Source organism: Dasypus novemcinctus, chromosome 18 (assembly GCF_030445035.2).
Source record: "Dasypus novemcinctus isolate mDasNov1 chromosome 18, mDasNov1.1.hap2, whole genome shotgun sequence".
In the NCBI taxonomy this organism is placed as follows: domain Eukaryota; kingdom Metazoa; phylum Chordata; class Mammalia; order Cingulata; family Dasypodidae; genus Dasypus; species Dasypus novemcinctus.
In genome coordinates this window covers 80111469-80124816 of record NC_080690.1, presented here as the reverse complement: position 1 = coordinate 80124816, position 13348 = coordinate 80111469, and the positions used below count along the sequence as shown (strand labels likewise).

General features: G+C 63.0%; 2 protein-coding genes across 2 annotated transcripts in view; both read left to right on the top strand.

The window, feature by feature from the left end:
• Positions 1-4776, top strand: part of PTPRH (protein tyrosine phosphatase receptor type H) — a 37074-nt gene extending 32298 nt beyond the window's left edge. The window contains 8 exon segments of the mRNA XM_058279176.2: positions 1104-1194; positions 1777-1867; positions 1964-2040; positions 2134-2268; positions 2508-2630; positions 2815-2978; positions 4032-4167; positions 4253-4776. Of these exon segments, the coding sequence (XP_058135159.1) occupies positions 1104-1194; positions 1777-1867; positions 1964-2040; positions 2134-2268; positions 2508-2630; positions 2815-2978; positions 4032-4167; positions 4253-4534 (1099 nt within the window). The 3' untranslated portion in view covers positions 4535-4776.
• A 351-nt stretch (positions 4777-5127) lies between these two features.
• On the top strand, positions 5128-10888 carry SYT5 (synaptotagmin 5). The gene is given in 16 exon segments (XM_071209453.1): positions 5128-6224; positions 6226-6283; positions 6862-6870; positions 6873-7033; positions 8686-8805; positions 8882-8944; positions 8946-9050; positions 9321-9338; positions 9340-9412; positions 9415-9488; positions 9704-9818; positions 9971-10071; positions 10074-10109; positions 10524-10562; positions 10564-10611; positions 10613-10888. Coding segments are annotated over 16 exon segments (1152 nt in total). The 5' UTR covers positions 5128-6203; the 3' UTR covers positions 10724-10888.
• The last annotated feature ends 2460 nt before the right edge of the window (positions 10889-13348 follow it).

The following is a 13348-nucleotide window of genomic DNA, read 5'->3' as shown; positions in this document are numbered from 1 at the left end:
GGAAAGGATGGGGAAATAAGGGAAGCTGGGAGGCCAGGCACAAAAGGATGAGTCCCAAACCTAGGCAGCGGCCTTGGAATCCAGGTGCATGCGGTAGAATGAGTACAGACGTGGGAGCAGCTGAGGCCCAACTTATTTGCTGTAGCACCTGTCTTGGCCAGCACCCACAACCACTAAGATGGACCCTTCTGCACCCCACTCTGTGTCGCATTCAGCACCTGTAATATATTGTTAAACCTGTTCGATTCCAAGTCTGGCCCCACCTGTGTGCTGAGCATCTTGAGATCAGCAACCTCAATACACATTTTTGGATGTCCTGGTGAGACCACCCTGTAGCACCTGCAGGGGGGGTGTCCAGGAGGCAGGTGGGGAAAGAGACCTGTTCTCAGGAGAGTGAGAAGTAGGACCTGGTGAGGGAGATTCAGAAGTCACTGACATGTAGGTTGAAAGTGAAGCTATAGGAGTGGACAAAGCCGTCTAAGGAGGCTGTGTCCAGGGAAAAAAGGTTTGGCCATAGACCCTGGGGAGCACCTGCCTTGTAGGATGGGCAGAGAAAGGAGGGGCAGTCGAGGAGATGGAGAAGCAGCAGCCAGAGAGGAAGGCGGCAAACCAGGAGAGGGTGCTCCAGAAGACGGTGGATCTAGAAAAAAAGGACGGTGAGTGGCCAGGTGAGGGGAGGCAGAGAGGTGTCCTTTGGATTCAGAGCCCAGGAGGTCAACGTGACTTTGGAAAAAGATGTTTCTTGGGAGCGGGGGCGTTTCAAAGCCAGGCCACGGTGAGGTGGGTAGAGGAAGCGGAGGGAACCGGTCCGCTTGAGAGAAGTCTGCATGTGCAGGGGAAGAGACAGAGAGCTGGAGCTGGAGCTCCGTGGGGTGGAGGGATATTTTAGTATGGCATGTTTACGAGTGGAAGAGAAAGAAGAGCTGGTACCGACAGAGGAGAGAGGAGACCTGGGGGCTGGAGGTCCCTGCGAAGGTGGAAGGGCTTGGACTCAGAGCCTGGAAGCAAGGGAGGGCCTTTAGTGGAGAGAAACAGCTTTTCTGTAGCCCCAGAGAGCAGGGAGAGAGGATGCTAACCCTTCCTTCCATACCCCCCGCCCCCAGCGTCTCAGGAGACATCCTTGCGGAAGACTTTGCCGACCACGTCAGGGAGAACGAGAGGGACAGCCACTACGGCTTTGCAGAGGAGTACCAGGTGGGTGAGGGCACAGGGGCCCGCCGGCCCCCAAGACCCGCCCCACCTCTCCACTGCTCTGGGAATCGGTGGGCGCACGGCATGGATTTCGTTAGATAGTAGAGAGCCCCAGGCACGGTGGCCCTTTCGAGACAGTGAAATCTCGTAAAATGGAGATGGGTATTTCAGCAAGCCCCAGTTCGCCTGGGCTGCTAGGACAGGTACGCCCGGGGAGGGGCTTTCGCGAGAGGACCCCCCCCGCCTGGCGGTTTGGGGCTGGACGTCCAGCCTCGGGGGTCTGCAGTGCTGTGACCGCGTCCTTGGCTCTCCTTGGGTATGCCCCTTCCCCTCTCTCTCCCGCTTCTCCCGACTGCGTCTCCATTTCCTTCGCCTTATAAAGACCGTATGGGCGGAGGGCCCCCAGGGTTCCAGGTGGCCTCGTCTGAGCAGGGTCTTAGAAGATCCCATTCTCAGCCGAGTCCGCTCCAGGGCACCGGGGCCAGGGCTTGACCGTGGCTTTGTGGGGCCCGCGATTCCACCCGGGGTGCCCTCGCGGCAAGGGAGAGGCGCTCCGGCCCCCACGGCCCCCTCTGCCTCCCCCAGCAACTCACCCTGGAGAGCGAGGATCACTCCCAGGTGGTGGCCTCCAAGCCAGAGAACAGCGCCAAGAACCGCTACCGGAACGTGCTGCCCTGTGAGTCTCCCCGCGCCCCGCCCCGGCCCCCGCGCGCCCGCCACCCCCTCCCTGGGGCGCGCCGCCCCGCCTGCCTAACGCGGGCCCCTCCCCTAGATGACTGGTCCCGGGTGCCCCTGCAGCCCCTCCCCGGGGAGCCGGGCTCGGACTACATCAACGCCAGCTTCATGCCGGTGAGGACGGGGCGGGGGCCGGGGGCTGCCGACCCAGCCGGGCACGCCGGGGACCCGGGGGGACCGTCACAGCCCCCTGCCCTCCTCCGCCAGGGTCTCTGGAGCAGCCAGGAGTTCATCGCGGCCCAGGGCCCCCTGCCCCAGACGGTGGGCGACTTCTGGCGCCTGGTGTGGGAGCAGCAGAGCCGCACCTTGGTCATGCTGACCAACTGCGTGGAGTCGGGCCGGGTGAGGGGCGGTCCAGCCGCGACCCCGACCGCAGGGGAGACCCGGCCCAGCCCCTCCCTGAGGAGGGCCCCACCTCTGACTCGGCTCCCACGAGGACCACCCGCTGGGCCAGGAGGGAGGGGCCCCCTGGTGGGGTGATCCCACCCCCGGGTGCCCGGGGGCGGGCCCCGTTCCCGGCACCGGACAGAAGGGCCTCGGGGAGGGTGCGTCGGGCGCCTCTGACCCCAGCCCTGCCCCAGGTCAAGTGCGAGCATTACTGGCCTCTGGACGCTCAGCCCTGCACCCATGGCCTCCTGCGGGTGGCCGTGCTGGGTGAGGAGGAGAAGGAGCACTGGACCGTGCGGGACCTGCAGCTCTTCCACGTGAGCGCCCCCCTCGGCCCCCCACCCCGTGGCATTCCGGGCAGCCCCCGGACCGCGCCATGGGGTGCGAGCTTCTTCCCGCTCCTCCGAGGGACCTCAGTACTCCCAGGGGTCCCCACCGGTCACAGATCCCAGCCCCCTGCCCCTCCCCAAGTCGCCCTCACCAGACCCTCCTTCCTTCTAGATGGACAAGCAGAAGGCTCTGTCCGTCCGTCAGTTCCACTACATGTCCTGGCCAGACCACGGCGTCCCCCACTCCCCAGACCCCTTGCTGGCCTTCTGGAGGGTGCTCCGGCAGTGGCTGGATGAGAGCGCGGGGGAAGGAGGCCCGCCCATTGTGCACTGCAGGTGAGAACCTGCCCGGCCCCCCTCCCGGACAAAGCCTCCCCTCAGGACTCAGAAGAGGGGGTTATGCGGGTTCCCGGGAATGAGTCGAGAAGGTGGAAGGAAAGAGGAGGTGGGGGAGGAGGAGGAGGTGGGGGTGGGAGTGGGGGAAGAGGGCAGGGGGAAGGGGAGGGGAGGGGAGGAGGGGTGGGGGAGGTGGGGAGGAGGAAGTGAAGGTGGGGAGGAGGTGGGGGAAGAGGTGCAGGAGGCAGTGAAGCACATTGAGAGAATGAGGAAAAGGACGAAAAGAAGAAACAAAGATAGAGAGGCAAATGGGGCAGAAGCAAATGCGGAGAAGGAAGGAAGGAGCCGCAGGAGCACGCAGCCGCCGCTTTTGAGAACCATTTAAAGCACCTGCCTGGGCTCAGGCGCTGGGGCCCCACGCCCTCAATTACTGTCCAGACATTTACCTGAGGCCTCCCTTTTTGAGAGGTCGCCGAATCCATCAATCGCAGGGGGTGAGGGGGGCTTCCCCCAGGGGGCAGTCCTCTGGGGCTGGGGCTCTGCTTTTGGTGACAGTCCACGCCGATGGAAACCCGTGTGTCAGTTGTGTGATGCAAGCGTCTTAGCCCCAAGCTCGCCCCGTCGGCAGAGCCTCACGGCAGAGGGATTTCGCAGCGAGGAGATCCAGGGGCAGAGCTTGGTGCGTCCCGCCTGGGCCGGGCGGGCCTCTGCCCTCTGCTGGGCCGCGGCCTCTGGAGGTGCCGCCGGCACAGCGTCCGTGCCCCCCCGCCCCGTGTGGGACGGATCCTGCCTGCGGTCAGGGTTACCACCCTGGGGCTCGTCCGTGTGTGAACCCCGCTCTGCCCCCCCTTATCTCCCCTCTGCTCCTCGCCTGGGGAGGGCCAAGCAGCTGAGAAACTCCCTCGAAACAGAGGTGCCGCATCATTAACTCCCCGCGTCAACGGGGTCCCCCGGCATCTCACCGAACACCACGGCCCCCGGGTGCCCCGCAAACAGACCCCTCCAGTTTCAACACCCCCCTCGGGGGCCTGACCCCTTCCTCGCCCCGTCCAGCGCTGGCGTGGGCCGCACCGGCACCCTCATCGCCCTGGACGTCCTGCTGCGGCAGCTGGGCTCCCAGGGCCTCGTGGCGCCCTTCACCTTCGTGAGGAAGATGAGGGCGAGCCGCCCCTTGATGGTGCAGACGGAGGTGACCAGGCGGTGCGGGGCCGGGGGGCTGCGGGGCCGGGGCTGAGAAGAGGCCCCGGCCCTACCGCCCTCTCCCCCCTCCCCAGGCCCAGTACGTGTTTCTGCACCAGTGTATCTTGCGGTTCCTCCAGCAGCCACCCCCAGCCCCAGCCCCGGCCGAGAAGGGGCCCACGTATGAGAACGTGTCCAGCCTGATCTACGAGAACCTGGCCGCCCCTCCAGGCCCAAGAGCAGGAGGCCTGAGGCGGCGGGCGCGTGGACCAGGCTGGAGCTCTCCTTCCCGCTCAGCCCAGACTCGTGCCCCCCAGCGGCGGGAGGCGGGCCTGGGCCCTGGGGGGAGGAGACGGGCGGGAGCTGGGACTTCCTAGTTCCTTGAAGGAGGAGGAGCGGTCCCGGGCTCCAGGGTCTCAGGGAGGCTGGAATTCCAAGGCCCAGAATCCCAGCGGCGGGGGCAGGGGCAGGCGGCAGCCTGTCCAGCTTTTCTTTAGAAACCTCATCAGTCTTGCCCGAGCTGGGTTGAGAGGATCCGGTCGGAGGCCCCTGCGCCTCCGCTGCCTGTACATATTGTTCTTTCCCTCCCATAATTTATTAAATCACTCTTCTCCCAGGAGCCGATTGCCCCAGTGGGTTCCTGGGTCGGGAAATAACATTGGGCCGGGGGTGGAGTTTCTGAAATCTAGGTGCTGAGCCCTAAGGAGAGAGCCAGAGGGACCCAAAACTTGGCACCTGCGAGAAGGTGGGGGGTCCGGGCTCCTCCCTGGAGCTCGGGGCGTGGGGGCTTGCCTGCTGGGCCTGGAGTTAGGGGGGCGTGGAGGGCTGAAGCGCTGCAGTCTGGGGAGGAGGGGATCGGGTGGGCGCCCGACGGCGGAGAATCCCGGGCCCCGCGAGAACCATCCGTGGGCGCCAGCATCGCGGTTTCCCGGCAAGGGGCGGGGAGAAGGGGGGGGGCCTGGCGCCTACCCGGGCCGAGCCTGGCACGCGCGCGCACACACACGCGCGCACACACACGCGCGCGCACACACGCGCGCACACACACGCGCGCGCCACACACGGCCCGGCTCCGCTCGGGCGCCCCGCCCCGCCGACGCCGCGGTCAGCACCGGGGGACAGCGCCCCCGGCCGCGTGCGGGGACCCGGCGGCCGCGCGCCCCGCGCCTCTGCCTCCGGGGAGGCCGCGTCCGGCAGGTAGGAGCCGCCGGCAGCGCCTCCGAAGCCCCGTCCTCACCCCCACCTAGAGGGCGGGAGGGGCTCTGATGGGGGGGTTGGAGCCGGAAGACGGGGGCACCGGGACTTAGAGGCAGGTGCGGAGACAAAGGGCGGGCGGGAAGGGCGGGGCAGGCAGGGGGCGCGAGGGAGGGACCCCGGGAGCCGAGGGCTGACGGCAGGCGAGGGGCGGGCAGAGCCGGCGCGGGCGGATACAGGAAGGCGCGTCCATTTGGGGTCAAGAGAGAAGCGGAGAGCCAGGGCGGCCACGAGAACAGGTGCGGGGCGCGGACTGGCCGAAGAGGATGTGGGGGGCGAGCGGAGGCCCCGGCGGGCCCCGCAAGGCGGGGAGGGGGAGCCTGCGTCTCCACACCCAGGGCCAGGCGTGGCGCGCGGGGCCACGGGCCGTCCCCTCACCCTCCGAGGCCCGCGGGGGTCAGGGTCTGGGGTCCCAGGCCGGACAGGGCGGGCCGGAGCCCGCCGGGAAGCAGCTCCCGGGCGTCAGCCCCGCCCGTTGTCGTGGCAACAGCCTGTTGCCCCGGCAACCAGCGGTGCTCCCCACCCTGTCCGAGCCACCCCGGGATGGTTCCCACGCCCTCCTCCGCCCACTTCCGGTTCAGGCGCCGGGGAGGGGAGGGGGGGGAAGGGGCCAGAAGTCAGCGGGGTCCCTGGGGTGCCTTGGAGGGGGGGCGTCCCTTTGGGATGGGGCTAGATCTGGGAACCCCAACTCCAGCAAAAGTCCTGTGTGGCTTGGCCTCATTGGCTGCATGGGGGGGGGCGGGGGGCTAGGGTGCCCGAGTGCCCCCGCAGAGAGGACCGCAGCACGCCGCGCCCATGTTCCCGGAGCCCGCGACCCCCCGGGCCTGCGGCGCCCGCCGCGCCTCCGGACTCCAGCCGCCTCGGCCACGGCCCGGGTGAGCGGGGCCCGAGCAGGGAGGGCGCCTGGCGCTTCCCCCGGCCTGCGCTCGGCGCGGGGCCGGCCTGGCGGGCTGGCGAAGCCGGGTGGGGAGGCAGGTGGGAACCCCGGGCTGGAAAGCGAAGCACAGGAGGTGTGGGGGCGGGGGGGGGGGGGCGAGATGGAAGGAAACCCCGGATCGGATCGAGGGTCGTGGAATGGGATGGCACTGGGGTTGGTGAATTGGAAGGTCCACCTCTCCTTCCTCTTTATGGATGGCGAAAGCGAGGCGGGGAGGGGGCAGGGCTTCTTCTAAAAGGACCAGGGTTTGGGCAGACGTGAGGAAGGGGGTGGGAGAAAGGAGGGAGTCGGAATGAATAGGCAAGAAAATCTGGCTGGTGTCAGCCTGGGTTAGGGTATCGACTAGTGTTATAGGGGCATCGGCTGGACGCAAAACACGGAGTAACTGGACTGGAAGCGGCTGCAGGGAAAAACAAGGCCGGGACTGCCGCCTGCTCATGTAACCTGACCTGAGCGGTCCAGCTTCCTTCCCAGGGTCTCAGTTCACCTTGTCTCCTCACCCCCCACCCCCTGCAGTGCCCCCCTGGCCCTGGCCGCAGTCGTGCTGGTCTCGGGCCTCCTCATCTCCAGCTGCTGTTTCTGCCTCTTCCGGAAGCATTGTCGGAGGCGGGCGGGCAAGAAGAGGCAGGCTGAAGCCCAGGTGCACCTGCAGGAAGTGAAGGAGCTGGGCCAGAGTTACCTGGATAAGGTGCGGCTGGGCCCAGCCCCGCCCTGCCCCTTTGCCCCTACCCCACTTCATTTGCTCATCTCCTATGTGCTAGCCCTAAGCTGGGCCCCCGGGACCCAGAGATGGGTCAGACCTCGTCGCTGCTCTCCAGGAAGCTCCTGGTCTGGTGGGGGAGTCCAGCTCTGGCACACACACTCACAGTGGAGGGGGATGTGTGCCATATTCGAGGCAGAACAGGGAATTATGGGCGCTCAAGAGAAGGCTCCCATGGCCTAGAGCATCAGCGGAGACTCTCTGGAGGAGGTGACCTCTGAGTCAAGGGGCAAACAGCTGCCTTGAGCAGAGAAGGATGCTTCAGGCAACAGGAGGAGGATCAGGAAGCTGAGGCTTGGGATCCAGCCCTCAGGCACATCTGGGGACAGTGAGCCATTTTCAGAATGGCCGGGGTGTAGAGTATAGATATACTGTGCTCTGGAGTGAAGGTTCTCCACAAAAAGAGGGCAACTGGGAGCCACAGAAGAGTTTTGAGCAAGAGAGGGACAGGGCCAGATGGGTGTTAGGATGAATCCTCTGGGACACTTGTGGATTTGGGACAAGCAGACCAGGAGGTTGGCATGGCATTCCCGAGAGGAGGAAATCTGAGTTGGGAGAGGCCATGGGCGTGGAAAATAAAAGGCCACTGGTTCAAGACTCGGAGCATTAGGCCACTGCGTACAGAGTGGAGTGACATTTGCTTGGCAGCCAGAGAGCACCAGGTTTCCAGCCCAGAGGGACCATTTCCCAGATGTGTAACCTTGGGAAGGTCCCTATCCTTTCTGAGTCTCAAGTTCATGGCCGGTCACTAGTCGTTCCCCTCCTTCCTTCTCAACAAACATCTGTTTTCATTATTACCCCATAAAGAATGTCCTCTAGGGGCCAGTATCCAGCTCTATGCCCTATCCCCTAGGCCAAAAAATGTTCAAGGACCACCTGGGGTCCTTATTGAAAATGCAATGTCTGGACACTCTGTGCCAGACCTGCTGAATCAAATCTCTTGTGTCCCCATTTGACTATGCTGCTCAGGGAGATTCTGATTCACACTAAAATTTTGAGAATTGCTGACCTAGGTTAATGAGAAGCCTGTGATTTTTGTCATTCTGCTTCAGAAGGGCAAATACACAGTAAATATGCCCTTTCTTCTCTTTGTTTTGCTGTGGCAAAAATCAGCCACCCAATACATCCAGTAGCATGTGAAATAAAATCTGTATTTTTTTCAGTGGGCAGGATTAAGCTTTTTGTTGACACATTTTCATTGATGCATTAGTCAGGATAGGCTTGGCCAGGATGCAGTAACAAACAGCACCTGAAATTTCACACAGTACAGTGTGGATCATCATTTAACTCTCCCATAGCAGCACTTGTTCAAATTGGCAAGCACGCTGCATATATGTCACCCACTTCTAATTGCCTACCCATGGCAGACATGACTAATCAAACATACTGGCACAGCAGTTACTACGCCTAGTCCCTGCTCAGGGCAGACCTCACTAGCCAAATGCCAACTCTCTGCTTAGACTGAAGGGCCTCAAGTGCTCAGGTTTAGCCCAAGGGATGTGTGAATCCTTGCGGTCTGTTCATGGAAGATACTCCTCTCGGAGGAAGACTTCACCTGCCTTCGCCCCTGGCTCCCTAAGGTGCAGCCAGAAGTGGAGGAGCTGGAGCCCGTGCAGTCTGGACCAGGGCAGCAGGTGGCAGAGAAGCGTGAGCTAGGACACCTGCAGTACTCACTGGACTATGATTTCCAGAGTGGCCAGGTAGGTGTGGTGGAGGGGAGGCTTTGGAGAGAGCGTCCAGGGGTTGCCGCCCCTCACTGCGGCTGGGCCCCCGCAGCTGCTGGTGGGCGTCCTTCAGGCCAAGGGTTTAGCGGCCTTGGACCTGGGTGGCTCCTCGGACCCCCTACGTGAGTGTCTACCTGCTGCCAGACAAGCGGAGGCGGCACGAGACCAAGGTGCACCGGCAGACGCTGAACCCACACTTCGGGGAGAACTTCGCCTTCAAGGTGAGCTCCTGCCCGCCCTCAGGCCACCCTGGGGACCACCCCCTCCAGCTTCTCCTGGAGGCAGCCCCAGCCCGGCGTGGCAGCTCCCAGCTCCTGGGGTCATTCCACTGGGCCTCCGGTTGCCGCTCTGGGGCACCTCTGGCCTGGGCTACGCCTGTCCCGTCTGGGTTCCAGTGACCCCTTGACGCCCCGGGGAGCCCTTGCTGTCCTGCCCACCTTCGCTGTGCTGCGCGCTGCCTGCGCTCTGACTCTCTCCTCCCGCTCCGGCAGGTCCCCTACGTGGAGCTGGGGGGGCAGGGTACTGGTCATGGCCGTGTACGACTTTGACCGCTTCTCCCGCAACGACGCCATCGGGGAAGTGCGCGTCCCATGAGCACGGTGGACTTGGGGCGGCCGCTGCTGGCCTGGCGGGAGCTGCAGGCGGCCCCGCGGGAGGAGGTGCGTGAGAGCCCCGCCCCCCCAGCCCCCGGCCACTCTCAGGACAGGGACCCCAAAGGCTCCCAGCCTTCCAGCCGCCGAGCCCCGGACCCTTGGGCCGTACCACCGAGTGCCTAACTCTGGGCCGTTCCATTCCAAGGCCAGGGCGAGGAGTGAGGTGGGAGAGGAGGGTGGACACGGGAGTGGGGGGTGGGCGCCTCGCCTTCTTTTAGCAGGAGAAGCTGGGGGACATCTGCTTCTCCCTCCGCTACGTCCCCACGGCCGGGAAGCTCACCGTGATCGTCCTGGAGGCGAAAAACCTGAAGAAGATGGACGTAGGGGGCTTGTCAGGTGCGCGGGAAGCGACGCAAAGGGGGGGGGATGGATCTCTGCCTGAGATCCCGGCAGTTTCTGGGCTCTGAGGGTCTCTTGGGGCAGCGGGCGGCCCAGGCTGCCCACAGGGTAGTGCGGGGGTCTGATCTGCCCGTCCCCCCTCCCCCCAGACCCGTACGTCAAGGTGCACCTGCTGCAGGGGGGCAAAAAGGTGCGAAAGAAAAAACCACCATCAAGAAAGAACACGCTGAACCCCTACTACAAGCGAGGCCCTTCAGCTTCGAGGTGCCCTGCGAGCAGGTGCAGAGTGCGCGCAGCCCCGCCCTGCCCGAGCCCCGAAGCCCCGGGGTCCCCGCCTTCCAGGAGGCCCCCACGGGGAGGCGCTCCTTAGAGCCCGGCTCCTCTCCGCCTCCGGCCAGACCAGGGGTCACTGAGGAAAAGAGATTTTCCGGCAGCCCTTTAGGAACCCCCAGACCGGGCCCCCCCACCCACCTGGGCGCCCTGGAGGTCTGGCCCCTTAGGAATCTGCTCCTCCAAGGGGGCTCCCAGCCCCCTGAGCAGCGGGGCTCACACCCTGCTTGGAAATTTGGCTGGCAGGAGGAGACCCCAGGCTCTCCGGGCCCTTCTACCTCGCACTCCCTCCCCATCTCGGAGCCCTCTGGTTGCTAAGGGGGAGGATGCCCTTAGCAACGCCGTCCCTTCCCCCCCCGCCCCCCCCAGAAGGTGCAGGTGGAGCTGACCGTGCTGGACTATGACAAGCTGGGGCAAGAACGAGGCCATCGGCAGGGTGGCCGTGGGCTCCGCGGCCGGCGGGGGCGGGCCTGCGGCACTGGGCAGACATGCTGGGCAACCCCCGGCGGCCCATCGCCCAGTGGCACTCGCTGCGGCCCCCGGACCGCGCCAGGCCGCTGCCCGTGCCCTGACGCCAGCCCCAGTCCCCAGCCCCGGGCCAGTCCTCACGCTGGCTCCTGACCCCGGATGCCCGGCCCCGGCCCAAGCCGAGCTGGGGCCCATCGCTAAGCCTTCTCCGCCCGCCCCCCTCCCCAGCCACCTGACCCCTCCCTGCCTTCTCAGCTTGGCCCCCCTCCTCGCACACACACACCAGAAGCCCCTCTCTGCCTTGGACAATCAGTGACCCGTTCTCCAGCCCCTTCCCCCCACACCGCCCTCCTCATTCACAGGGTCGTTCTTGGTTCCAGTCTGACCCCCACACTACCCCCCGGGACCAAATAAACACTCAGCAGCCCTGGTGGCCTGGCCCTGTGCACTTCGGTGGGGTGCGGGGGGTGGGGTGGGGCAGGGGACCCCGGGGAAACCTCATTCCCAGGCTTGGGAGTGCAGGGACACTCACCAGCCCACTCATCCATCCATCACCCACTCATTCATTCATTCATTCATTCGCTCCCCTTCTGAGCTTTCCTCACCTGAAAACTTGTGCTGGGAGGTGTGGGGGTTCACTGGCTTGTCCATGACTGTGTCCACTCACCCCCTCGTTCACCGTTCACCTAGACTTTCATACCCTGTTTTCTCCCTCCCTCCCCCCTCCCTGCCATCCATTCTGTACCCCCCGAGGGCTGCCGTGCGCTGGCTTCTGTTGGATTCTGGGGACCAGAACAGACCCCACCTCCCAGCACCCTCTTCTCCAGCAAGCAAAGTGGGCCACAGTCGGAGGAGGACAGCTCCAGGCACAGGGGACGGGCAGCGCAGGCGGGGGACGCCAGGGGTCGGCTTCCCCTCACTCCTTCAGTTAACTGCTTCCCAGGCTGTCTAGGAGGGTTGTTGTTCTGCCGGTTCTCCCTCACCTCCTCCAGGCAGGATGCCAGGTGGCTGGCCAAGGTCCAGGGAATAGGGCAAGAGCTTCTCTTGGACAGCAGCTTAAGTGGGTCGTGAGGCAAAAAGTTCTCCCATGTGGTCTGGACAGAGAACAAACTGGCCCCTGAGCTTCTGGGTAGCCAATGGGGAAAGGGAAATCAAGTCAGTTACACCCCATATGATGTCTATGAGGTCCCCCCATATGACTCCCTCATCTGTCTGCTCATTGTTTCCACTCGTCTGCTTGCAGTATCTGCTCTCTGTTTGCTCATTGTGTCTGTTTGCAGTGTCTGCTTGTTGTCTGCGCATCTTTTTAATTAATTAATTTATTTATTTATTTCTCTCCCCCCATTGTCTGCTCTCTGGGTCCATTCGCTGTGTGTTCTTCTGTGTCCACTTGCATTCTTGTCAGTGGCAAGGAAATCTGTGTCTCTTTTTGTTGCGTCATCTTGCTGCGTCAGCTCTCTGTGTGTGTGGCGCCACTCCTGGGCGGGCTGTGCTTTTTCGTGCAGGGCAGCTCTCCATGCAGGGCGCACTCCTTGTGCGTGGGGCTCCCCTATGCGGGGGACATCCCTGCTTTAACACAGCACTCCTTGCACGCGGCAGCTCTGCGTGTGGGCCAGGTCCACATGGGTCAGGGAGGCCCTGGGTTTGAACCCTGGACCTCCCATATTGTAGGCGGACACTCTATCAGTTGAGCCAAATCTGCTTCCCTCTTCTTTTTTTTAAGGAGGTACCTGCCTGTGGGAGGCAGGTACCCTACCGCTTGAGTCACATCTGCTCACTGTTTGCTGCGTCTCCTTGTTGTGTCAGTTCATTGCATCTGTTCATCTTCTTTAGGAGGCAATGGGAACTGAACTTGGGACCTCCCACGTGGGCGGCAGATGCCCACCTGCTTGAGCCATATCTGCTCCCTATCTATGAGATATTTAGAATTTCCTCAAAGGAATTCAGGGATTTCTTGTGTGTGAGTCCAATATGTGTGGTGTGTGAGGGCTTCTGTATAAAGAAAGCACTACAGGTTATGATTGTCAACAATAACAACAACCACACAACTGCTCCTAAGACAGGCACAATTATTATTCCCAGTTGACAAATGAGGAAACTGGGCTTCTGAGAAGAAATGTGACCTGCTAGGCACCAGGAAGGAAGCCTGTCTCTAAATCCAGGGGGAGAATCCTTCCAGGTTAGATGATGATCTTGGGGTCTCAGGAGCCCATGGCTCCCTGTCTGAACAAGAAAGCAGACAAACAAAAGGAATAAAGCAGTTACCAGTGGGAGGAAACCAGGAAGGTGGTGAGATAATTTAAAAGGGCCTCCCTGAGATGACGTTTGAGCTGTAACTGAGAGATGAGAAGGAATGAGGCTTGCAGAGATAGGGGAAGAGAATCCCAGGCAGGAGAAATCCAAGTTGCAAAGGTCCTGGGGCAGGAATAGACTTAGTGTGTTCCTAGAAGAGCCAGGAGCTGGTGTGGCTGGAGGGGAGAGTGAGCGGCTTGTGTGGTTGGGAGGAAGTAGGAGACCTGGCCCAAAAGCAGGTTGTAAGGAGCTGGAACTGTACTCTAGGTTCAGCAAGAATCCCTGGGGGTCTTTCAGAGGTGGGCGGCATGGTTTGCTTTGCTCGTCAGATGACTTGGGGGAAGTGGATGTGGCTCAAGCGATTGGACTCTTGTCTACTACATGGGAGGCCCCAGGTTCCATTCCCGGGGTCTCCTGGTGAAGACAAGCTGGCCCGC